General features: G+C 55.9%; 2 protein-coding genes across 4 annotated transcripts in view; one reads left to right on the forward strand and one right to left on the reverse strand.

Annotated features, from left to right (window-relative positions):
• On the reverse strand, positions 1-10116 carry LOC107315952 (translation initiation factor IF-2-like). 3 transcript variants are annotated; one of them, XM_032445330.1, is made up of 2 exons: positions 9075-9940; positions 1-5079 (listed from the first exon to the last, which is right to left on the reverse strand). In XM_032445330.1, exons 1-2 carry the CDS (start codon positions 9919-9921, stop codon positions 4790-4792), a joined length of 1137 nt encoding a protein of 378 aa, XP_032301221.1. In that variant the 5' UTR covers positions 9922-9940; the 3' UTR covers positions 1-4789. The 3 variants fall into 3 exon arrangements, with proteins under 3 accessions (XP_032301221.1, XP_032301222.1, XP_032301223.1); XM_032445331.1 differs by having other exon boundaries at positions 1-8209; XM_032445332.1 differs by having other exon boundaries at positions 1099-8209; positions 9058-10116.
• Positions 9790-26004, forward strand: part of TRIM8 (tripartite motif containing 8) — a 20140-nt gene continuing 3925 nt past the window's right edge. The window contains exons 1-2 of the mRNA XM_015866972.2: positions 9790-10689; positions 11108-11756. Of these exons, the coding sequence (XP_015722458.1) occupies positions 11187-11756 (570 nt within the window). The 5' untranslated portion in view covers positions 9790-10689; positions 11108-11186. The remainder of the gene's footprint in view (positions 10690-11107; positions 11757-26004) is intronic.

Here is a 26004-nt window from a genome sequence, read left to right on the forward strand (position 1 = left end):
TGTTTGTTTTTTTCTTCCTGGCACAGACTGCTTTGATGTTTTTTGCATATATTAGAGGCTGGTTAATGCTGGTCAAGAAGCAGAGCTAGGAGCCACAAAGCTTTCCTTGGACTTGCTACAGAATTCCTCTGTGGCCTCAGGCAAGTCACTCAATGTCTCTCTGTGCAGAGAGGGTGATTATTGACTAGAGGGCTGTAGGACCTACCGAAGCATGCCAGGGTTTGCAGGGGAGGGCGTGCTTTGTGTACAAAGTAGTATTTGTATTATTATAATTGTTGTTATATTATAATTTAAGGCAGGCCAAATGCAGGGTCCAACACTGCTCAGCAGAACCTTCCTTTCTGCAAAGCTACGAAAGCAATTTACATGTAAATGAGTTTGTCATTTTGTCTGAACTCAGCGGATCATCTTGAAATCCTGCTGTGAAAGAACAAACTTTCAGATATCTGTATGTGCCAGCCAGAGTGATTTCTGTGCTGTGGCAGACTGCATTCATCCATGGGATCTATTGGCCAGTTTTCATTGTCCTGGTTCACACTAAGCCTGCACAAGCCTTCTGCACTCAAGATTCATAACCAGGGGACACTGTGGGCTGGAGAACAACATGGAAATCTACCAGTCCAGCTTCAGAAACAGTATCACCAAGCGTCCTGTCCCAAGATAATGAACTAACAAACAGTTGTGGTGGTCAGAAAAAGGGCAGGGCGACAACTACAATATTGCCCCAAAGCCATCTACCAGCAGTAGCCCGTGGACTGCTCTGCTATGGGCTTGCTGAGGGTGCCTGCAGCAGCGCTGGGCCATCACCATGTGTTCTTCCTTCCTTCCAGATGCTAGCTCTCATTACATGGAGCTTAAAGTCCACATCTTAGTGGGGAAGGGGTTTTTGGAAGGTCAGTTGTTGCTCTTTTTGCAGAGATGAGCACAGGGCAGAGAGGAGTCCATCACACCCTCTGTGGGTCTGAGACATCTGCAAGGCTGAGGAGCTCCTGCCCTGTGACCTGTGGGAGCCTTTGCAGCAGGGCAGGTGGCTCCTCCAGGCTGCCTTGTGCTCCAGTTCTGTCTATGCGTATGTTGTCCCCACCATATTTACTCTCATCAGACGCTCTGGGTTGGGTTTTCATTGACTTCAGAGGGAGCACACTGAATGCATTTGAAAATCCACCCAGTATTCCTGAGTGTGTGTTGTTTTTTTTGTTCCATGTCATGTATTTATATATAGTTCTGTGTATTGAGTTATGAACAGGTGGCATGCCAGAAATCTCTATTTCTGTGACATTTTCTCAACAGATCTTTGCCAGTAGCCGGATAACAATTACGGGGAGGATTTCAGGGGAAGGAAGTGAAATCTTCCCTTCTAGCTAAGGGGGAAAATATTAGACAAACGTTAACTGCTAAAATAGAAAGCTGTCTTATTGTTAGACCAACTATAGGAGAGAAACTGGTGAAAGTCAACCCTTGAGCTCCAAGGTCGTGCTGCTGCCTCTCAACAGTTATGGAGAAAAAGAAAGTTGCGTGTTGTTCGGCGTTGTGAGGAGCTGCTCACCCACAGGACCTCCCCTCCCCTGAATCGCTTCAAGTCTGCAGCTGTGCCAAAGGCTTACTCATTGGCAAGTAAATGAGATCTCGAGTTTGGATATTTTCATCTTGGGGCGAGAGGACATGCCTGTGTGTGAAGGAACTGGGAAAGAAACCTTTGTATTTTAGTGAGCAAATAGTTTTAAAAAGGGAAATGCACCAGCGTTAATAAATGCCATGCTATTTTCTAGCCCAAACCTGCTGAGGTGGTAGGTCTGCTGGTGCTGATTTTTCTTCTAGATTGTGTGAAAGGTCTGAAGCAGGATTATATGAAGCCAAAACCCATGAGGCGTCTGTTGTCTAGAGATAGTGATCTGGATATAAATGTCAGTTTAAAATAAGTGGGTACAGGTTTTCTCTCTCCTGGATGCAGTGAGGTAGGGGTATTTCCAAAGATGAAGAACCTCGTGGCAGATCTGCAATGCCTTGAAAATGCAACACGTGACAGCAGTTCTGGAACAAGGGAAGTCCCAAAAGCCAGGACTACTTTCCTTCTCAACTTGTGATTAAAAACAGAAGAATTATTGTATAGTTTCAGCATGTGGGATGTGACCTGGGCAGAGCAGTCGGTCCTGTGGCTGGAATGACCTACAGTGATATTTTCAGTGGCTTAGTTAGGTGGTGCCTGCTGTGTATAATATCTTTGAGGATGGTGATATATTGGTTTGACTGTACGTAGATATGCCAGCAGTGATTTGAAGTGATATTCTGAAGCTCCTCACTTCAAATATTCAGTTGCTCTTGGATGACTTTTGAAATGACACTGTCGGGTCATCAAATGGTCTTTGAAGAAGTGGGGATTTTGTTTTTCATCTGCGACCAGTAGAAATATTTAGGAGGTGTAGCTTTAAAAAAAAAATAGTTGAAAGCAGAGCTTGGCTTGGAGGGAACAGATTGCTGGGGAGAGGCTGCGTGCTGGAGTCAGGTTAGCAGCCCCCCTTGCACCCACAGCTGGGGCTTCTTTGAGCAGCGCAGTCCTTTGTGCCATCTCAGTGGGATGCAGGGAAGCCAAAAACCAAAGGGGATGGCACTGAGCTGCAATGGTCCCTGCAGACCAGTCCTCATGTCCACACCACAACCTACCAAGGTCCTGCGTGGGGGTAAGGACCTGGCTGTGCACGTCCCACTGCACATTCACACCTTGGCCTATGCCCATTGCTGAGGGTGTGGGCTGTGAATGACTGTGTTAGCTCAGAGATGGGGAATGGCCGTGCAGCTGCTTCTGAATCATTTGGGTTTTTAATGAGCGTGGGGCAGGGAGTGGAGCTCTCGCTCCAGTGCCCCCCACGGGAGCCCCCAGCCTGGTCACTGGGCAAGCCTTATTGCTCACCCAGCACCCATTTGCTTCATCAAATGTATCCCTGCTCCTCACCAAACCTCTCTGAGATGCTTCACTGAGGACGTTGGGCCGGCTGTGTGCTTCTCAGGGCTGCTGGTTGGAGGATGCGTCTGCATGGGGACTTGGCTGCTTGTCTCTGTGTCTGCGCTGGTGCTCATCCCCTCCTAGGCAGGCGTCCAGAGTTTGTGGCCCACCTTGCAGGCTTGTCTGTGGCACCACAGCAGTGGGGAGACATTCAAGCTGGACAGGGCTCTGAGCACCTGATGGAGCTGTAGGAGTTGCTGTTCATTGCAGGGGAGTTGGACCAGATGGCCTTTAAGGGTCCTTTCCAACTCAAACGATCCTAAGATTCTGTGAGAACCTTCAGGCCTCATGAGCCCGCAGACCCATGTGCCCTATTTTCCCCTATCCTGGACACGGTGCTGCTGGGTGGAGTGCTGGGCTTCAGCTTGTGGGTGAGCTGGGGTCACTGCTGGCACCAGGGCAGCCCCCACTCTCAGCAGGCAATCCTGTGCAAGTGCCCTCCTTCAGATCCCATATTGTGCCTTAATTCTCCCTTCAAGCGACGCTGTGAGGGCAGATGAGCTGTCGAGCACCCGGGAATCCCTCTCAGTGCATCTGTCCCCATGGATAAAAGCAGGCTTGCCCAGAAGCCAGACTGCATCCAAAACAAGCTCTATATGCGCGTTTGCCAGTGGGGTTCACATCCTGAGATGTTAAAGCCGAATTTAGGTCTCTGGGACCAGTTTTTAACAAGCTCTGTAGCAACCTACTATTTTTGTACCATTTTTTTTTCTCTGCTGTGCGGTGCCTGCTTGTCCTCCTTTTAAAAATAACAAAACAAAGCAAAACAAACCAGCTTGTGTTCCACACGAGTCCAACATTTCAAGCAGAGAAGAAGATGGCGCGGGCTGCAGGCCTGCCCCTAGGGCTCCCCTAAAGCTGTGGGCAAACCCCAGCACTGCTGATGGGCCCCATGGCCATGAAGGGAGCGCAGCCCCTCGTGGGCTCAGCGGCCTTGGGCTGAGCTGGGCACGTGAGGCCTACTGCGGCCTACAAGCACCCGCTGCTGTTGTTTATACTCCAGCCGTAATGCTGCTTCTTCTGTCTTTTAATAAAAAAAGAGGAAGACAGAGGAAAAGAAACAGCCTCTCAAAGCAGGAGGAAAATTCCCTGCGATTGTTGTGTTTTGCAAACACTGCTCTTTTCTCTCAGCCTGTCCCTCCTCTCCCCGGCGAAGCTGGAGATCAAAATGGCTCCTTTGTTCCCGTCCCTGGGGCCCAACCGCAACGAAAGAGCAGCTCCGGAAATAGTGCAGCACGCACAGCGGGGCTGGGGGTGGGAGGAACCGCACCGCCACCATGGGTCCTACATCAGCACGGTGTGTTTGGGTGGGTGCTGCAGCCCCCTGCCCGCTCTGCTCTCTGCGCTGCCCCCCGAGGTGGTGGGGGCTTCGTGCCTCACCCCGACCCCATAGGGGATTCCAGCCCTTCACCCTTGCTGGGCACAGCAGTGTTTCCCTATAGCGGTGCATGGTGTGGGCCTTGCTGGTCCGTGAGGTGCTTTGCATTTCACAGTGTTTCTGCACAGCTTCCCGGGGGGACCCGGCGACACGTCGGGACCTTGGAGATGGCCTTTATTCCCCACCCCACTCCCTGCTTTCTTTTGGTTTTTTTGTTGTTTTTTGTTGTGTTTTTTTGTTTTGTTTTTTGTTTTTTGTTTTTTTTTTTAAATAAAAGACAAAACAGAAAGCTAAACTAGCAGAGGTTTTAAAATATTTTATATTAGTTTCTAATGTAAATTCTTACATGGTTATTTCAGTGCCGGGTACGTTTCGCCTGCACGTGACTTTTGTAATATTTTTGTGGATCACTAAACGTTTTTTCTCCTCCCTTGTATCCTAAGTGCATTAAAGGTATTTGCGTACTTCTCCGTGTCCTTCTCTGTGGGTGCTGGGATGAGATAGTGCTGTGCTAACGGTGCGATGAGTTCCCAGTAACACTGAACGGTTTTGCTGTCATCTTCTTTATGCTCCTCCGTAATAAATTCCTTTAAGGCCAGAGAGGGGAAGGGTGGAAGCTGAAGGTGGGGGAGGGAAGGGATGTGCAAGGAGCTGGGTGGGTTTTGTTGCTGTTCATCCAGGGACATTGTCTTGGCCATGCCTGCGTCAGATAGAAGCAATGAGCGAATGGCTGCGGCCGGTTCCCTTGCCCCAAACCCCATGTGCCATCTGCCTCAAAGTGCTGCCCAGCAAGGACAGCACTGGGAACCTCCCCTCTGGCACCCAGTTAATCATTGCAATGCATCAAGGCTGCGTGGGAGATAAGCAGAGCAGCGGGGGAGCTCTGGACCCCACAGCACCGGGATCAGAGAGAACCTGCACTGTCCCTTTTCAAGGCACATCCCAACCGGTGCCGTGCATGGCCCTGGGGTGCTGCTCCTGCCTGCAGCCCTGGCCCGGCCCCGTGCCCCGCCGCACTGTGCTGCCCAGCCTAAAGCACCTTCAGGCGGTGAATTTAATTAAGGTTTGTGAAAAGCGGTGTCTGGGAGCCCCTCCTGGATCTGCGGCTCTGAACTTCATTAGGAGCGGTTTGTTGCTAATAACGCCGGCAGCTCCTCTAATTAATAATGGAAGGGCTGTGAGCAGATGCCAAGCCAAGAGAGGGAAGGGATTTGTTTGTTTATTTCTCTCTCTCTTTTTTCCCTCCTTCCACAGTGTGCAGGGAGGGCTGGGGCTGTTTCCCATCCCAAAAGTGAATGGCAGCACCAGGGACCTGGACAGGCGGGAGGATGCAGAACAGGGAATGGGGTCCCCATGGCAGGGGGCTCATGGTCGCAGTGCTGCTCCCTGCCCACCCCATTTCCCCATAGAGCCGATAGGGGTTCAGGCTCAGGGGCTGCGATGGGGCCTCCTGCAGGCTGCAGGCTGACAGCATTGCGAGGTGTCGGGAGCACCACCAGCGGTGGGAATCCCATCATTGCCTTAAAAGGAGATTTCAGAGACTCTTATTTGAAATTGTTTCCTTGTTATTCAGCTTATTGAGAGTTTTATTGCATTATTTGCAACATGACGTGAGGGGCTGTAGATGCGCTACCCGCAGAATTGACGGCTATGGCCGAGGATGTTTCCGTGGGTTTGGGGGCCAGAGGGACCACTAAATCATCCCATCTGACCTCCTGTATGCGGAATTTCACCCAGTTCCTTGCATCGGGCCCAACAACTTGTGTTTTTGATTCAGGCACGCGTTCCAGCAAGACATCCTGTCTTCATTTGGTGACTTCAAGCGATGAAGAATCCACCACTCACTTCCCCTCATTGTTTGTCCTAGTGGTAAAAACACACGAGGAACAAAACCCCACTGCCGACTTATTCTGGATTTGGATGTGTCTGGCTCACACCAAAGCAGGGTCGTTCCATCCCTTTTCATCATCACAGAGTGACAAGGATGAGGGGACACCACGGCGCCCGCATCGCCCTGGGCTGCCCACGTGTAGATGTGCAGCTGAGCAGCAGTGAAGCCCGGCACCATGTTGGTTTTACCACTGATGGGCAGCTCAAGAGTTAACCAACTTCCCCCAGATGTGACCAACATGTCAAGACACGAGAAGTACGTGGTGTGGATGTTTATAAGTACATCGACAGAAGGCATTCATAAAAGGTTATAAACCGTGGTAATAAGCAACCCATCAACTTGTTTGGACTCTAACACTTGATTAACCATTTATTAAAACGCGCAGTAATCATTTATAAGCCGTAAGTGGGACCAAATGCAGTGTATGACTCTCTAAGTGTTCATGGATGCCTCTGCAGTTCCCTTTATGCTGTACTGCTGCCCAAGGCGCTCCATCCCCACTGCCCCCTCTGTGTAAGAGCTCCCAGGCATCCCTGTCCCCATCATGCACAGGATGGGACCCTAGGAATGGTGGCAGCAGGGGGCCCAGTTTGGGGACTGGAGCTCTAGGTGAGGAGCAGAGTCCTGACCCAGTGATGCAGTGATGGAACTCAGGCACCACAACAGCTTCTCAAAGGACCCTCCTCGTTTTTTGCCTCCCGCTGCCCTCGGAGCAGCCATGTTTTCCTTCTCAGTGTCCTAACGAGACCTAAACCCATAATTGCTCCCATTACACAACCGGGATTGACATTTTATTAGCAATGCTTCCTGACCCAATTTACGCTGATACCGTCGTGCACTTCCCATGTCTGTGGGCAAACAAAACCCTTTGGCTTTCTAGCACTGCAGATGTAAGGGCTGCGGGCGAGCACCTGCCCCTTTCCTGCCTCAATTTCCCTGCACCAAGCAGGACCATGGGTTTGCAGGGCTGCAGATGCTGCCTGCAGCCCTAGGAACAACACATGGCTGTTCAAAGGCAGCTCAGTGACGGCCCGGCGGGGGGCTTTTTAGCATGCGTGTGGTGCCGGGTCATTTGGCTGTAGCCTGCTTTAATTGCACGGAGCATGCAGAAAGGGAAAAAGGAAGGATGAGAATTGCTTGGGAGCAAAGATTGCAGAGGGTTTGGGTGAGATTGTGCCCTGCTCCTGCTGTCCTGCCATCCCTTGTGCTGCAGACATGGAGGTGTACAGGGAGGGATGATGGGGCCACGGTCCTGACCAACCCATGTCAGCCCCAGGGACGTGGCGCAGCCAGAGCCCCGGGCAGCCACCAGGGAACACAGAACTCAAATGAGCAGAGAGCTCCGATCTGGGGGCAGTGAGGAGGAGCCCGGCCTGGCCACCCGCCTCCCTTGCTCCCAGAAAAGAGGGAAAGAAAATCGTTCTTTTTTTATTGTTTGTTTGGGTTTTTTGTTGTTGTTGTTGGGTTGTTGTTTTTTTTTTCCTCTCTTTTTGGGTTTTTTTCTTTTTTCTTTTTGGAGGTTTGTGGTTTTGACGCAGTTTCCTGAAAATCCTGCCTCATCCTGCCAGGGGCTGAGCCATTCACATCATCCCAGGCCTCCGAGGTGGGGGAGAGCAGAGAAAGGCAGCGACGGAGAGAAAAAAGCCTTTGCCAAACTGGCCTGACCAGAATGTGACACAAGAGCAGGAAATGAGTCACTCTGCAGGGCAGCTGCTCCAGGCATTTCCATAGAAAGAAACCCCACCAGGCATGGGAGCCGTGCTGCCCCATTCCCAGCAACACCAGGCTTGGATAGGGCGGTGAGCATCACCCTGATGCCACATCCAGCAGTGTGATGGCTGCCCCGCATCTGGGGGGAGGTGGTTCAACACCTGGGGCCGCTGGGATCTGAGGGCTCCAGGCAGCTCCATGGCTGTAGTTAGGAAGTCCTGCTCTATCCCTGCCAACCAATTTGAAGTCATTTGTGACCTCCTGACCGGTGGGAAATGGGTTAACAGCAGCCACGTGCTTTATTCCCCACGCATTTGGGGCCGGACGCAGCACATCCCGCACAACAGCTGCAGAACCATTTGGTGAGAGCTGTTGGGGGGCAGCTGGCTGCAGAGGGACCCCACGGGACAAATGGCCACTGCTGGCATTGGGAACACCTGGCCCCAACCTGACACAGTGCTGGGACCCCTCTCTGGAGCCCTACTACCCACGCAGCAGGGCACATGTGCCAGCTGGGCCCTGGTCTGCATTGATTGCTGGTGGGGATGTCCTGCACGTCACCAGGGGTGGGACTGGGGGTCACTGAGATGAGGGTGGTGCTGAGGATGTGCAGCTTGGTGCAAAGCAACAGGGGCAGCCTTCATTATGGGAGAACAAAAGGCCCCAGTGAGCTGCCCTTCCTTGAGGCAGCTGTTGCCCACACCTGCATCTCCGTGTGTATCTCTATCTGCATCTGTATCCCATCTCTATGTTATCTCCAGCCCCATGTCATTCCCATTCCATTCCCATCTCATCATCGTCATCACCCCCACCCAAATCCCATTTCCATCTCCATCTCAACCCAAACACCATTCCCATGCCCACCTCTATTCCATCCCATCTGCATCCCCATCCCAGCACCATCCCCACTTGCCTCCCGTTTTCCATTCCCTTCTCACCTCCTTCCCCACTCCCATCTCATTCCCGTCTCCACCCGATTCCCACCTCATTCCCAACCGAATACCCATTCCCGTGTCCACCTCCATCCCAACGCACCACGCCGACCCAATCCTCACCTCTATTCCCACCCCCCCCCACCCTCTCTCCCCGCACACCGCTCGTGGCCCCGCAGCTCCATCGCCGCTTTAAGGCAGCACCGCCCGCCGTCGGGGCGGACCGCGGTGACGCGTGTCGGGCCGTGCCGTATCTGGCCGTGCCGTTCCGTGCCGGCTCGCAGCGCAGCGCAGCGCGGGGCGGCTCCGAGGCGGTGGCGGCAGCGCCCGTCGGCCCCACCGGCAACTCAGCGGCTGCGGCTCCGGGGCGGGACGCGCCCGCCTCCCCCCGCCCCCGGTCGCTGTCTCCCCGCGGCCGCCGCCCCCATGGCCGCCCCTCCGGGCCCCCAGCGCCGGGGCTGAGCCGGCTCCGAGGCGCCGCCCCGCTCTCTCCCCCCGCCCCAACCCCGCAGCTCCCGGGGATCCGCTCCCCCCCCCTCCTCCCCCCGCCGGCCGCGGCCGCCTCCCGGGGGCGGCGGGAGGAAGGCCGGGCGTGGGGCCGCCGGGCAGCGCAAGATGGCAGGAGGCGGCGGGGGCGGCCGCGGGGGGCTGTGCTGAGCTGTGCTGTGCCGAGCTGAGCTGAGCTGTACCGAGCTGATCTGTGCCGAGCGGCCCCGACGGGACGCGGGGACACGGGGCCGGAGCCCGCAGCCCCCAGCGGGGCGGGGGCAGGGAGCGGCGGCGAGGCGACGTTCTTCCGACGGGAGGGGGCGGGGGGGGGTCGGCCTCTTTTTTTTCTTTTTCCTTTTTTTTTCCCTTTTTTTTTCCTCGTTTCCCTGCGCTGCGCTCCGCTCTCCAATAGGGCAGCGCAAAATGGCTGAGGGCTGACTCGCCCGGAACCGCACGCTCCGGCCCCGCTCCGCTCCGCGCAGCCCCCGGCCCCGCCGCGACCCCCGCCCGCTCTGCGCATTGTTCCGGGGCGGGGGGCGGTGGGGGGAGCAGGGCGGCCCCTCCGGGCTCGGTTATTTTTTTGTCGCCCCTCTCCGGAGAGGACGCGGCCCCCCCGTGAGAACCCGGCAGGTTGATTCGGGGCTCTCCCCTCCCTCCCTTTACGAAACCCATTTTCTTTTTCATTCCTATTTATGAACGGAGGCAGCGCCTGAATGGTTGGCCTGTCCTCCGCTCGGCTCTCCCATTCACCACCTCACAATTCCGGAGCAGCCGAGAGGGTTTTTTTTCCCCTCGTTTCGTTCCTCTCTTGTCTTTTTTCCCCCCTATTCTTTTATTTCTCTTATTATCGCCGCAAACCTTTGGTGCTGCCGAGTTGATTCGTGGGGCTTTTTGGTGGGTTTTTTTTTTTGTGTGTGTTTTTTTTTTTTTTTCTACCGTCGTCATCGTCGCTGTTATTTTTTTTCCATTTCCCCGGTCTTCCTCCTTTTCCCGTTTTGGATCTTAACCCTTTGATCTGTTTCCTTTAAAAGACTCCGATTCCGAGCTCCCATCGCGGAGAAAGCCGGGATAAAGCCCGGAGGCAGCCCAGGCGCTCTGCTGTAGTCAGCTTTGGGGAGGGGGGTGGGGGGGGGGGGGGGCGGAGGAGGGACAGAAGTCCCTTTAAAATATTGAATGTCGGCGGCGAACCCAAGGAACGAAAAATCGAACCCGGAGCGCTGAATTTCGGAGCTTTATGTGGAACGCGGAGCCCGGCGCTGGATTTTGTATGGATTTCTTTCAACCTTCGGTAAGTTTCGATTCACCCCGTTTGCTGAAAGGAAACCCGCTGCTGCTTTGGGTCAGGCTTTGGGGCTGTAAATCCTGCGCTGTGGCATTGCTGGGTCGTTGGGTTTGTTTTGTTGGTTGGTTGGGGCTTTTTTTTTTAACTGTTTGTGTTGCGTTTTTAACCAGACGCCACAGATACGGCCCCGGCCCCGCAGGCGTTGGGGCCGGCTTGGATCGGGTCCTGGTCCCTGACCTGCTGGTCGGCACCCAGCCCGTGGTGGGAGCTTGGAGCTGGATGAGCTCTGGGCTCACCCCCCCCCCAATCCAAGCCATTCTGTAGCGTTTCCTTGCTCCAGATTCCTCGAGTGCTGCCCCGTGGCTCTGAGCTCCGTGGGGCGGAGGGGCAGCCCGGCCGTTCACCCCATCGCTTCCCATTGCAGGGCAACGCCACCCCAGTGCCCGTCCGTAGACCCAACTGAGCCGTTTGGTGGGGAGAGCCGCCAGCGAGCGCCGGCAGCGATGGCCGAGAACTGGAAGAACTGTTTCGAGGAGGAGCTCATCTGCCCCATCTGCCTGCACGTCTTTGTGGAGCCCGTCCAGCTCCCCTGCAAGCACAACTTCTGCCGGGGCTGCATCGGTGAGGCGTGGGCCAAGGAGACGGGTTTGGTGCGCTGTCCGGAGTGCAACCAGGCGTACAACCAGAAACCCAACCTGGAGAAGAACCTGAAGCTCACCAACATCGTGGAGAAGTTCAACTCGCTCAACCTGGAGAAGCCTCCCTCCGTCTTGCACTGCGTCTTCTGCCGCCGGGGCCCCCCGCTGCCCGCCCAGAAGATCTGCTTGAGGTGCGAGGCCCCGTGCTGCCAGTCCCACGTCCAGACCCACCTGCAGCAGCCCTCCACGGCCCGTGGGCACCTCCTGGTGGAGGCGGACGACGTTCGGGCCTGGAGCTGCCCCCAGCACAACGCCTACCGCCTGTACCACTGCGAGGCCGAGCAGGTGGCCGTCTGCCAGTTCTGCTGCTACTACAGCGGGGCCCACCAGGGACACTCGGTGTGTGACGTGGAGATCCGGCGCAATGAGATCAGGGTGAGTCCGGTGTCCACTGAGGCCCATGAGCTGTCGTGATGATCACCCAGTGGTGTGTCCGCTGGTGGGGTGCAGTCGGTTGATGTCTTGGCGGTCGGTTGGCCACCGTACTTGAGATCGTGGTCCCTGTGCGAGATGTTGTGGGGGTCTCCACCCCACGGAGCAGCCGCAGTTACGTGCATTTGGTGGTCATCAGCTGGCCACTGTACTTGAGGTCTATCCACCATGCTCCATAGGAGGTGCTGGGGTAGCGGTACTGAGACCACTGGGGAGAGCTGGAGGAGGTTTCCCATCATCGTGGAGGTTGGGTTGGGTAGGAGCTTCTTTGTGGTGGTTCTCAGCTGGGGATTCTCCCTCTGTCTCCTGGATCTGTGGCGTGCCGTATTTGTTTCCCAACAGGCTGGTGTTTGCGTAGCGCCTACCCAAAAGCCATCCTCCTTGCCAACACCGCGGCCTGTTGTTGTAGAGCTTTGCCAGTGCCCTCCGCAGCACTGGGGCAGCCAGGAGGAAGTCAGCAGGAGCAGACATGTTAGATCACGGCTCGGCTGGGTGCAGCGGGGGGGGGGGTGAATTGCAAGGACGGGGCCTCCCATGGGGGTCTGCTGGGGGTCTGCTGGGCCCTTGGTGTCCCCTTGGTGTGAGGTGGGGGTCCCGGTGCTGAGGAGAGGATGGTTGGAGATTTCAGCCCTGCGGTGGTTCAGGGTCAGCTGGTGGCTGCTCACTGACATGCATTGAAATTTGGTGGTGGTGTGTGTGTGGGGGGGAGCCCTGAAATGCAGATCCAGGCACCCAGCCCTGGGATGACAAAGCCGCTGCGCGACAGGGACGTGGCCCTGGCCATTGTAAGGCTGATGAATGTCAGAGCCCAGCTCTTCCCACTGTCCTCCCCTTCCTCCCGTATGGCCGGCACCGGATGAGCTTCGTGTTAGGCATTCAGCAGAGATGTGGCTTCTTGCTCCAGGGGCTCAGGGTTGGGTTTTGGCTAAATAGTGCTTTTTCTAATCAGGATAAAGGGGTGACAGGGGCCTGCCCCCAGTCCCTCCGGCAGCGGGAGGCGTTGGGTATGGGGAAAGTGAGTCGGCCGTGCCTGTGGCTGGGCCATCTGGCAGCGGCTTTCACCACGGCTCCACACCCTGAGGGGTATCACACAGCCCCGCTTGTCTCCCCGGTGCCCCCCGCCCGCCTCGACCCTTCCGGAGGGCCCCGGCGCTGGTCCGACAAATAAATATTTAACAATGAATTGAATGGTGATTACTGTAAAATGGGGATGATTTCCTGTGTATTTTAATGTTGCCAAAATGAGTCACCATTTAGCAATAAAAAAAAAAAAAAAAAAAAAAAAAAGGAGTCATAAATAAAAATTGCAGTATAATTACTTTCCAATTGGACGGCCAGGCCTGCGGAGGGGTGGGGAGGGGGGGGGCGGCTCCCAGCCTGAGCTCACAGGAAGGTTATTTTCCTCTCCAGGTTTTTTTGGGGAAAACCAGAGACCTCCATGGAGGTGCCACACGCGCTGGGAGGGGAAGGACCCGGGCAGGCTGATGGAGAAGGGCTGTGCTGTTTCTATTTATAGGGAATGGTTTTGGTCTCCCTCTGGCAGGGTGGGGGATCCACCCCGGCAGGCAGGGACGGGGACCCGGAGTGTTTTTCCAGGTCCTTTTCCAGGACGCTTTGATCTCATCGATCCCCGCTCTGCGTTGTTCTGTTGCTGTGCCGTCGTTAGGGCTGGATGTTGGCGTTCAGAACCTGGCGCAAAGCAAGGCCGGATTTTGGCCCCGCTGTGAAATCTGAGGATGTGCGGCCGGGCAGTGAAGGGTTTGTGTCGTAGAGCTGCAGCCTTACGGTGTGACCTTGGCCAGATCCCTTAGAACCTCCATCACTGCGTTATCTTAATTTCCCATCCCTGCAGTGGTCAGCCTGTCTCTGATCACCGTTGGGTGCTCAGCCTGGAGCTGGGCTATGGGGCAGTGGCAGGGTCCCCGCTATGGCTCCCTGTTCTCACAGACCAAGAGTGTAGCTATGTCAGCACTGTGTTGGGCCACGTGCGTGTCCCCATCCCGTGTGAGCTCAGCAGCGATGGCTGCCCATGTGCCAGTGTCAGCATGGGATTCCCAGCTGCCGGCTGGCTCCACACTGGGGGATGTGCTCCTGGAGCATCGTGAGTCCCCAACAGCAAGTGGCCCTGAGAGATTTGTTCCACATGTGCCCCTGGGAAGCTCCTGACTGAGAAGTGAGTCAAAGTTTGGAGGCTCAGAGCCTCATCCTCTGCCCGGTGTCTGGCACGTGGGTTACAGGCGTGGGATTGACCCAGTGGTGGAGGCAACCCTGGGGGGGCTGGGGGTTGCAGTGCCCTCTGCCGTCATTGTTCCCTGCAGCCCACATTGGGGGCTTTGTGTTGGGCAGGCGGGGGCTCAGAGCTCCTTGGGGAGCACAGCCAGTGCTTCCTCAGCTTGCACAGCACCAAGCACTGAGGACCTGCAGAGCCCTGGCTCGCAGCTGGGTGAACCCAAAGGTGCAAGCAGTAAATAAAATATGTGGTTAATCTTGCTTTTGTGGGCGTATCAGCACCTACCTCCCCTTCCCCCCCCGTGAGATGTTTTCTCCTTTGTTTCCTGTTTTTGTAGTGCTTAAAGAGAGGAAAAAAAATAACACGCTGACAACCCACCCTCTTTTTGTGCTTCTTGACGCAGTGTTTGTGTCGAGGGCTTGAAACAAAACAGTGTTTCCTTCCATCTTTACTGCTGGAGCCATTTACCTCCCAAACCAGAGCACGGGAGGACCTTCTCCAGGGCTGAAATCGGGAAGTTCCCCTGGTCGGAGGAGGACGATCCCTGTGTATTTTTGTGTGCCAGGACGGCAGCACAGGTGGGAAGGCAGCAGCCAAAGGAGGACGTGTGACAGGGGCTGACCCGAGTGTTTGCTGGGTGCTGCTGTGTTTGTCCCACTGCTGTGTGGGATGTGGTTGGTTGTACTGCTGCTGGAGCGGCTGCCAATGGAAGGGGATGGCTGGGGGCTCTGCTGCTGCTTTGGTGACGCTTCAAGGCTCAGAGACAGCCTCCCCATGACCTTCCTTCCTGCACCGTGTGGGAAGTCGGGAGAAAATCCCGCTGCCTTCTGAAAACCCCGGTGTGACTGAATGAAGAGGAGGCAGACGCACCGTGACCTGTGGGAGGTGTGGGAGCCTTCGTGGTGTCTGGCTGTGACACCAGAGGCACCTGGCAGTGTGCGTGTCCCCTGTCCCATCCCCACGCTCCCTTCTGTGCCATGGGTGCAGAGGTGGCACCAAGCAAACCCTGCTGCTGGCGATGTGGGGTCGGCCCCACTGCAGGCTTGAGCTGCTGTAGGTCGATTTACTCCAGAACAGGTTTGGTGACTTGCTATGGGGTGGATTTTTATGGGCTCACTTATTTTCCAGATGAGTTGTTTATGAGGAGCGTGGCATGCAGCCCACGGAGGCACTGTGAGTGCAAGGGCCCGGGTTCTCAGGTGTGAATTGAGTGCTGTGGGCTGGTGCCTGGCAGGCGCTCCCTGGGGCTCTCTGAATGTACCCGGTCCCCGTGGTAGGCCCTGCAGAATGGGGGCTCTGCAGGTCTTTGAGCTGGAACCAGCATTTGTCCCTCCTGAGGTCTGGATGCGGGGCCTTCTCCTGCTGTGCTTGAGCATTTCCCTTGTCTGTAGCCTGTCAAGTCCCCAGCAGTTGCTTGCTTTAGACCTGCAGCCACAAGTTGTCTGCACAGTCACCCAAGAAGTGACAGCGGAGGTGGGGGATGCAGGCATCCAGTGTCTGCAGTGGGAGGAAGGAGGTGAAGAGGAGGAGAGGCCGTGCCTGAGGATGTTCTCTTCCCACAGTGGAAAGTGCTGTGTGAATGGGTGCTGGTGAGGAGCGGGGTGGAAGGGGGAAAGAGGCCGTCATCTGTGGGGCTCGAGCCAGGGGTGCAGGGGTGGAGATGTGGCACTGGGGGACAAGGCTTGGTGGCCATGGGGTGGGTTGATGGTTGAACTTGGTGATCTTAGAGGTCTTTTCCAGTCTGAATGAGTCTATGGTCCTTCCCATTCCTCAGCTTCCTGGGAGCCAGGGATGCCAGGAACCTCCTCTTCCCCTCCCTTGGCTCTGGGAAAGCACTGACTGTGAGCTGTCCCCAGAGCCATGGTGGTACAGGAGCCCATGCTGACGGCCCTTGCTCCTTCCAGAGCGGGGCAGAGCTCGAGGGGGTGGGAGGAGGAGGCAGATTTCCATGGCTCACAAAGGGCACAAGCGATCAGATCCGTGCAACTGCCCAAGAATAAAGAGGCTCTTACATTGCCGGCTGCCCTGACCTCTCCGCGCTCTGTTTGAGGGGACAGCGTGTGACCACACAGGGATTTCTCCGCTGTGCTTTGCAGGAAGGCAGCGGGCTTCAGGCCGCAGCTCTGCCTGCACACTGCTGCATTTTTGCCTTTTTCTGGTTACCTGGTCTGTTTGCTGGAAGTCTTGGTATGCGCTGGGGGTTTTTCTTCCCTTATCCTTAATTTCTTAGAATTTCTTTATTTATTTTTTAATCTGACCCTGAAATGGGGCTGAGAGCAGCGGTGCTTCCAGAGCAGGGACAAAAGTAACCAGGAAACACAGGGCAAGAGAGGAGGGATCGACACCGAAACAATGAAATAGCCAAGCAAGGGAAGGCTGAATGCTCAATAGCACAGGGCTTTGCAGAAATGCCTGGCTAGTGCAGTATTTTATAATCAGCTTCTGTGCTGGGCTGGCCTGCAACAGTAGTGTGATGGGGGAGGAATGCTTTGAATTAGCTGGATGCCAGAATTAATTCTGTCAGAATTCAAATGTACGTGTATGTACAGATTTATAAATAAACACTTGGAGCTAGATGCTGCTTTGCCACGCAGGCTCTGGGGCAGAGTCTGGTCTGGCCTTGCTTTTTTCTTGGGGGGAAAAGCTGAAATGCTGCAGATCTGCAGCGGTGGCTGGTGACTTTGTCAAGTTGCCGCGTTCATCGGCAGCCTGCAGGCTGGGGAGGTGCTGGCTTGTTGCAGGAAGGGGGTGGCTTGATGGAGCCAGAGCTTGGGTTCATGTGGTGCGGTACCCAACTGAAGCTGCATTTGCTGGTAGGGAAGAAGGGGCAGATGCTATGGGGAGCTGTGGGGTTTGTGGGACATGGGCAAGGGTTGTCCTCCCCTTCCCTTCATCCATAGGAGGAGGTCTGGTAGGGGTATCCGGCCCTTCTCTGCCAAGGAGGGCTGAATGCTCTGTGTTTGGGAACAGGAGGAGATGCCTGCTCCCAAGCATGGAGGGCTGGGTGGTTGTTTGCAAGCACGAGATGCTGGATGCACGCGAGAGATGTTACATCTGTCCTCCAGATGAACTCCAGGAAGAGGTTCCCAGTGCTGGATCCTTCCTGATAAGGGCAGCTCTGGTCCCTTCTCACCAGGGGACCATGCCTGCCTGCTCTCTGCCTTGTGATGTGCCTGTGGTGGTGACAGGAGCAAAGTCTGTGTCTCAGAGCAGCACCCTGCTGTTCTGGAGCCATGGCTCCTGCGTACCACGCTCTCAAAATGCTCCGTTTGTTGGTCCGGTGCACCACAACTGCCAGAAAACACATAAATTAGCACCAAGTGATTTAATTCCTCTGCCATTCCTCCCCATCTCCGTGCTCTCTCTCTCCCAGTACCTCTCCTGTCTCAACTCCCTGATCTGTGCTTGCTCTGGGGGGGGGCGGCTCCGGCACGGGTTGCAAACAAGCGAGCTGCGGATGGCTCCAGATGAGGCGGTTGGCAGGGAGTGACGTTCCGGATGGCTGTGTCTCTCTGAAATATGAGTACACGCTGTCAGGCCAGCCGGCTGCAGGACGCGGCACTGGGTTGCCTCTCTCCCCCCTCCCCATTGCACTGCATCCCCCTGGTCCTGCTCTTCTGCTGGTTGACCTGGGAGCTCCATCCCAGTGCTGGAGCCCTGTGTCCTAATGGAGATGCAGCTTCCCTGCTGTACAGCAGCTTCAGCTGGTTATTGTGTGTCTCCAAGCCCCCGACCCCCACAGCCCCGCTTTTGCTCCCGGTGCTGGAGCTGAACTCTGGGCTTTGGTGCTGGGTCACACACAGACCAGTATTGATTGTGCTGGGGGTGGGCAGCTATTTTTGTGCTGCAGGCTCTTGGGTTTTTGCTTTTGGATGTGCTGGGGGCGGGGGAGATGGTGGCTGGAAGGGGCTTTCCTATGTACACTGCCATGTCCTTGGGCTCCGTACCCTCCTGCTGGAGGGGGCTGTGTCCCTTTCCCCGCTCGTATCTGCCAGCTGTTGGCTGGGAGCAGGCTTTCCCTGTAGGTGAAACTCCTCTGCACTCAGACAAAGGGATGGGGGTGCTGGTGCCTCCCTTTGTTCTCTGTCCTGGTACACCCAGCTCCACCAGCAGAAGCCCCTCCATGCATGGCTCCTGGGTGGGTGGAGTGGAAGAAATAGGCCATGAGGTCCCCTGCCCTGTGCTGTCCCTTTGGGGAGGGGGCTGCTCCTCCCATCCCTCCCTCCCTGCATGCTGTCAGGCCCTGTGATGGTGGGAATGGCTGGATTTGGGGGGTTTACTGCAGCAGGGACCCCACGGGCTGCTCCCACCCCAGTGGTTCTGACCTTGGTCCTCTCTGAGGCCTGCTTGTGGCTCCTGATATCTGTCAGCATGTGTAGTGCTGATCACTCTTTATTGAGGTGCTTTTGCAGTCATCTAATAAATAACACCAGGCGACAAGCAAAAGCAAAACCGTCATCTACATGTTCAAGCTGGAGCTTCCTTGGGAAACATTCCTCCTTCCCAAAGCACAAGGCTGAGCTTTGCTGTAGGGAGCAACGAGAAGCATCCGAGCAGACAACCTTCATGCTGCCTGCAGTCATGTGTCATCGCAGCACAGGAATTTGAGGAAAGCATTGTGCTTCCTCTGGAGCTGGGACTGGGAGCTGGAGGACATGGGATGGTGGGAGCCCATGGGGTGTGGACCCCGAGCTGTGGCATGCAGGTAAGGAGAAGCTGTCCCGGGCCCCAAGCAGCACGTGGGATGTGGGTTTTCTGGTGGGCACGAGTTCTTGGGGCTGGACTTGCCCTTCTAGAAAATGGCAGCACGGCCCCTGCTGAAAATGGCTCCTCTGGCTGCACACTGTGCACTGCCCATCCTGCATGGCTCTGGCACATCCCTTAACCTTTGTGCTCTGCTGCATCCCCTTTAAAAGAGGATAATGAAAGTGAAAGAGGGAAGTGACGGGTGCTGGAGGCGCCTTGGGCTGCCAGACTTGATAAAGTGCCGCTGATGTGCTGGGGACACAAGGAGCCAGGCTTTGAGTCTGCGGATCAAATGCCAGGTCCATCTGCCCTCAGATTTCCTCAGGGCTGCTCTGCTTTGCCCAGCTCCACAGCACTTGCATGGAGAGAGGGCAGCCAGCAAAATCCCTCTTGTTTGGGGTTGGAGGCTGAGCTTCACGCGTGGCTCGTGCAGGCTGGTGGCACCAGTGGGGGAGCAGAGTGGGTCCTTGCTCCTGGGAAGGATGGTGTTGGCTGGGTCGGAGCTGCCGGGCTCTCATCTCCCATCAGATCTGGAAGATAGATGACACCTTGGGGGCTAGAGATCGATAATGTCAGAGGCTGGCCCGTAATCAGGCAAGATTAAAAACCAATGACAGGTGTCCTCCCAGGAGCAGCAGTCAGCATGTTGAAGTAGAATGCTGGGGGCTGCATCCAAGCCCCCTCCCCAGCAATGCCTCTGACATGGAGCAGGTCCCCTGCAGCATCCTGTCCCCTGTCCCCATGATCTCATGGGTATGTGGGGAAGAGAAAAGCAAGCCAGCGTGGGGCTGGTGTGTGGAGCTGTTAGGTGCTGGGGTGGATTGGGGCTGCAGGGAAAGGGGTGGCCAAGGCTGCATGGTGACACTGCGGGGCTGTGGGTACTGCCATGAAAGGACGCTTGGCTTTGAGGATGGGATCAGAGAGAGGAATTTTGGGAATGCTGGTGGCAAGTGACTTTGCTTGGATCTGTTGATTTTACCTGCTTTTGTTTATTAACCAAGGCCAGATGAGTGTGGTTAACGATGGGCAGTCAGGGCAGACGGTCACATTTTGAGGTTTAGGGGTCACCTTCCCATGTGGGCAGCGGCCCACCACAGTGGAGGAGGTTGAATTCATTTATTTGTAAGAGCAGATTGCTATAAACTCCTGCCCCTTCTTCCTGTGCATCTTTCAATGGGTGTGCAATCTTTTGCCATGCTCAGGCTGGAAAATAGGATGTTTCTATTCCTTCCCAAAGTCAAGGGCAATGAAAAGGAGAAGGGGCCATGCTGCCCTGCACTCTGGGAGCTGGAGGTGCTGGCTGCCTTTGCCCTGGGCTCCTCTTCCCCTTCCTCCCACTCCCCGCCAGGAAGCCTGGTGCTGTGAAGTAATGCCTGCTGACACCATGCTGTGCCAGGGGCAAAACAGGGAGTTCAGGGAGCTGGGGAGTGGGCTGTGTGCTGCAGGAGCCGGGGGCTTGCCTCTCCTTGGGCTGCCCCAGGGCTCCATGCATCTCTTTGGTTACAGTTGTGTCATGAGCACGCAGGGCTCAGCAGCTGGCTGGGTGGGAACTATGGGTCCCAGCGTGCTCCCCAAGGGGACCATGGGGCTGTGGGATGTGTGGTCCCCTCTGGTCTGGCATCGCTGTGCTGTGGAGCCCAGGTCCCTGCCTTCTGCTCCAGACTGGATACAAGGATCAGTCTTTTACAGTAAGAATGGTGAGGCACTGGCACAGGATGCCCAGAGAGGGGGTGGCTGCCCTGACCCTGGAGACACCCAAGGTCAGGCTGGAGGGTCTCTGAGCACCTGATGGGAGCTGTAGGTGTCCCTGCTCAGTGCAGGGGACTGGATGGCCTTTACAGGTCCCTTCCAACTCAAACGATTCTGTGCTTCTCTGCTCCGCCAGCCCGTGGCTCGGCCCTTCTGTGTCACCGAGCCGGGGAGGGGATTCGGTCCTATTCTTACTCATTTGCAATGTAAATATTTTGATCCCGAGGACGTTGCTGGGAGCTGGGTGTCACGTCGAGGAGCGTGATTCATTCATGCTGCCGCCGCTCGGAGCACAATGAGGCGGCGCTGGGACTGATCCCATGGATTTCCTGCGAGCGCGGCTGGCGGGGAGATGGGACGTCACGTTTGGCTGAGCCCTTTTTGCTCCATCCCTGCGAGCCACGAGGGCTGTGCCCTGCCCAGGCCTGGCCACCTCCCATGGCCGCAGGCTTTGCGCTTGGTCCATCCATCCCTCGCTTGGTCCATCCATCCCTCGCTTTCCTCACGGGGGCTCTGCTCCCTGTGCTGGGATGACGGCAGGGCACGAGGGCAGGCGGTGCCAGGGCCCATCCCTGCATCCCTTGCATGTCTCCATCGCGTGCAGTGAGCGCTGCCCCGTCCCCGCTGTGCTCGCAGCCAGGTGTGGCTCTGGATTCGTTCTGGCACCCTTGGTTAGTCCGTGTTTGTTCACGCCGCATTTTTCTTTCTGCTGGCTTGTTTGGACACGCACTGGTACATTCACGGCGCTCAGGCGGTAACGTGAGGCTCTTTCCCATTAGGAAAGGGGCCAGGATTTGGGGGGCTGGGAGGGCGGCTTAAGCAGTAGTTTCTGAGATATTTCCTCCCGCTGCCACACCCTGCGTGAAAGAGCAATATCCGCGGCTTCAGCTGCTATCGCCCGGCTCCGAACGTCTCTCTTTTAATATAGATTGGTATCATTTTGCATTTTAAAGTAAAAACACGCTGCAAGCTGCAGACAGCTGTCGGTTGGCAGCTTTGTTTGAACATCTGGTGTTGCTGGGCTGCTGTTCAGCACGCTCTGACTACGGGATTCATAAAGATTAGAATCCGGGCGCTCGGATTCTCAACAGCCACCGCCTCGCAAAGACGGGGCGGGGGAGAAAACCCAATGGCTTCCCTATGGGGTGTCAGTGTGGGGGTCTGTGGTCTGTCGTGCCATGGTGCTCAGCCCATGGAGCCCAGGTGCTTGTGTTCAGACACATCATTTCCAGGAGAAGTGGAGACCTTGACTCAGTTGCTGGGATCACCACGGCCATACGCCCCATCCATCCCCGTGCTCTCCAGTGGGCACCTCGCAGCACTAAGCAGCCTCTCAGCCCCCAACAGGTTTTGTAGCTCTTGTTAGTTGATCTGCATTTTTGCAGAGCTCTCCGGATGCGTTAAGTCACCTTGACTTGCCGTAAGGCGTTGACTCCCAAGTCACTTTCAGGCTCCATTTCTCAGTCAGAGGTGCACAAAAGAAATAAGTGCCCTCTTATCTTTATTAGAAAAAACAAAAAGCTGCCTGGAGAAACGTAGCTGTGCTGTGGTTGGTGTGAGCCAGTAACCGAGGTGCACGTAAACCCGTTCTGCCCTTGTTGGTGTTGATTTAACTTACCAGTACAAATGAGAATAGCCTTGAGCAGTTGGAAGTTTAACTGCATTGGTTAGGAGGAAGAAAGTCACTGCCTTGGAATGAAAGTGGGGATTTCTCTCCCTTGCTGCCCTGAGCCCAGAGAGGAGCTCTGTGCCATGGGCACAGCTGGGCTCCTTGGTTCCAGGACCCCCAACTGGGCCGTGATGGGGCACATGGCCAAGGGTTATCACCTCCATGTTAATGGATGATGGCAGGGCACATGGCTGTGGGTTGTCACCTCTGCGCCAGTGGACAGTGATGGGGCATGTGGCCGTGGGTTACCTTCTTTGTGCTGATGGACATCTCTGTAGCTGGCACATGGGAGCCACCAGCCACCTGGGTAGCACTGCAGGTGGCACCTGGGTGCCCTCAATCTGGGTCCAAGTCATTGACTGATCTCAGGGAGCAGGGTCAGCCCTTACCCACCTCACTGAGCCGTGGGGCAAGAGGAGGAGCAGGGGCTGTGGCTGAGGGCTCAGACCTTGCAGGCTCATGTCAAGCAGAGGTCTCTGGGCAGGGGAGAGGCAGCTCAGCCCTCAGCAGAAGGGAGGGAGAGGCTGGCTGCATTTCAGCCCTGCGGGGAGAACACTCTGAGATCACACAGGCCAGCTGGATCTTGAATCTGAGATGTTTGTTTGGAAGAGGGAGTGTGGGTTTCTCAATTGTACAGGGGCTGCAGATGGGGGTAGGCTGGCTGCCGGGCGATGGGAGTGGGTCTGCATGGGATGGTAGCATTGGAAGGCAAAGGCATCAAGCCAGGACAGTGCTGGGCTGCAACACACAGCAGCTTGGAGGGTGTTGGGATCCACTGGGGGTGAGCGGGACGGCAGCGGATGGAGGCAGGACTGGGGGTGCTGCCAAAGCCTGTTAGTTTCTTCATGGGGATTATGGAAGGAATAACTCATGGATGATACAGAGCAGAAGCGTGATAGAGAGCTGGTGTGAGGGGCAGGGCTTTGTGATATGACCAAGTTGCAGCCTCCTGTTGGGGCTGTCTCTATGAAACAAGGGACTGAAGAGGGAGAAAAGAAGGTTAGGCCCCCCACAACTTCCATTTGAACTGATAGAAACTCTCATCCCAGAGGATGCTGCTGCAGAAAAACAGCAACAGCCTTCCTGGGTATCCTGCTTAGAGGAAGCTGGGGTCTAAAGGAGTGGAAGCAGGAGCTGGGAGCTGCGCTGTGTGGCCAGGAGCTGGGCTGTCCCCACCCCCTGACACCATGGAAGTGTCACCTGGCTCCCTGCTGGTGTGGCTGGATAGAAGGCAGAGCCCCAAATCATCCCTGCAGCAGGAGGAAGCAGGGGCTGTGGAGGCAAATGGATGGCCTCCAGGTCCTTCTGAAGGTCGCTGCTGGACTGAGAATAGGTCCCTGTTTCCTGGCCTCCAGTATCCTGCTGCCAGCCTCTGCCGTGCAAGGCCTCCTGGTTTCCCCCTGCTCACAAGCTTTTCCTTGCTGCAGCTATAAACAGGGGGAAGGGCATCCTGCAGGATGGGCTCAGTCCCAGGGCCATGGACATCAGCATGTCCCCACAACTGCAAGTTGTGGCTGGGGGGTATGCCTGGCTGCAGCCCCTGTTGGAGTGAGCAGCGGGGATGGGGCCTGGGGTGCTGGGGTGATTACAGGAGATAGGAATTGGGGTTCTGTCCTGTGTTTTCTCCTGCTGGAGTGCTCAGTGCCTTGCAAGGAGGTGGGAAGGGATTGCTTGGTGTGAGCAAAGGGCTCTGTGGTGCTCCCAGCTCTGGATATCCCATGCAGCTCCTCTGCCCTACCAGGGATCAAGCAGCCCCAGTTCTGCAAAGGGAGCTGCAGAAGAAAAGCAAAACCCCACACTCAGAGCAGCAGGGGAGACCTGGTGCTCCATCCTGACCTCCCCCCCCCCCCACACACACACTTACTGTAAGTATGTGCAAGATGAAACCCCAGCAGCAAACATTTCCTTCCTGTCTCTGTAAGGCAATCAGCTCCTGACAGTGCTGCAGGCCTTTGCAAGAGCTGCGTGTGCCTGGCTGGTCAGCGTGACACCCATGGGGTCTGTAGGGTTCCTTGATCTGGGGGAGCACCCTCTGCCCTGGGTTGGGTTTGAGGGATCTCCTTTGTTTGGAGCACATGTGGGCTCTGCCCGTGATGCTGCAGCACCAGGGGACATCCTCAGGATGGACCAGAATAGCTCTGCATGTGGGTTTTTCTTTGAATATCAGTCAGTAGGTGTGAGGCCGGGCGGCTGTGTGTGCGTGCATCCCTCGCTGCCGCCGGCTTTTTGCACATTAGCATTCAGCAGCACAACCTCAGGCCCAGCTCCAGCCCCGCGGAGCTCCATGCCGGGATGCTCCTCAATGGGTGCCCTTGATGCAGGTCCTGCACTCTGCTGCAGGTGGCTGGAGCCATTCCCAAGAAAAGCATCTGTCCTCCGCCGCTCCTCTGCTCCCGTCCCACCTTCCTCCTCCTCACCCGTCCTGCCCCTCTCCCTCCATCCCGTCCTTCCGGTGGCAGTGCACAATGTCTCCATTCAGGCGGTGGCTGTGCTTTGGTGGTATGGGGACGGTGCAGGGCTGTGGGATAAGGATGTAGGGAGCTACGTGCCTGGCCCCAGCCAGCTGCAGGGCTCCTGCTCCCTCCCATACCCCAACCTCCACAGGTTTGGGGCTTTAGAAGTGTTCCTTACAGCAGTGGTTGGGGCCTGGAGCCATACAGTGACCCTGCATCATTGGAGATGTCACCATGGTACAAGCTCTGTCCCAGCCTTTATTTCTTGCTGCTTGTTGTTGATTCTGCTCTCGGGACTCAGCTGTTTTTGCTGTTTGTTTTTTTTTTTTTCCATGAGAAAGGGGTGAGATCCCATATAATTGTATCAGAACAAGCTGGCATCCAGCGGCCAGCACTGCCTCACTTGGAACCCACTGGGTTGGGGTGGAACTTCCCGACCACAGATTAATACATTAATTCATTTGTCACATTAGTTCACATCTGTCGACACTGAAATACGATATTCCTCCATGCTGGGGAACTCCATCTATAACTGTGATTGGAGATAACAGATTTGTGATTGAGGAAGGCCAGTCCTCATGGGGTCTGAGGAGCTCCTCAAAACCCACAGCCGGAGGGTCCTGGTACCTTCTGTGCCTCGGAACATGAATTGGAGCTGCTCAGAGCCTGGGAAGGGCTCGTGTGGGGAGAATGCACATGGAGAGAGCTGCAGCCATCCCAGCACTGGGGTCATGCGTGAAATGTGAGAAATTACCCTGAGAAATTTTGATCCTGGAGGAGGAGTTCATGACTTCAGAAATACCAGATTTGGGAGGGGATGGAAGGGAAAGGGATATATTTTCCTTTTCAAAATACTGAAGGAATTCGGCCTGTGCTGCAGAGACAATGAGATTTCACCTCTCACTGCCAAAAGGGCAGTTTGTACCCTTGTGTCCTGGTCGGGTTTCAGTGGCTGTGGGTGAGAAACTCCCAATCCCAGGCATGGATGGGATGGAGCTGACAGTGCACACCCGGTGCTGCTTGGTCCACCAATCCCTGCAGCATCGTCACATCCTGGGGCTAGTGGTGTCCCCATGGCCACGTCCATGTCTACACAGTGTGAGTGCACACATGGGCGCTGTGGCACACAGCTGTGAGCAGGAGGATGGGTTTCTTTTAGCTCCTCGTTATTATTAGCAGTGAGAGCTGCTTTTGGGGCGATGGCTGTGCCATGTGGCCAGGGCGGAGGTGCCCCAGCTCTTAAGGGAAACAACAGGATGAAGAAGGCTCCCAGTTCCTGCTCCGAGCAGAGTTGGAGGTGACAGCCTTTCCCTACAACGCAATTAATCCCAGTAGCGCTTCTGC

The sequence above is a fragment of the Coturnix japonica genome, chromosome 6 (genome assembly GCF_001577835.2).
Source record: "Coturnix japonica isolate 7356 chromosome 6, Coturnix japonica 2.1, whole genome shotgun sequence".
NCBI lineage: Eukaryota > Metazoa > Chordata > Aves > Galliformes > Phasianidae > Coturnix > Coturnix japonica.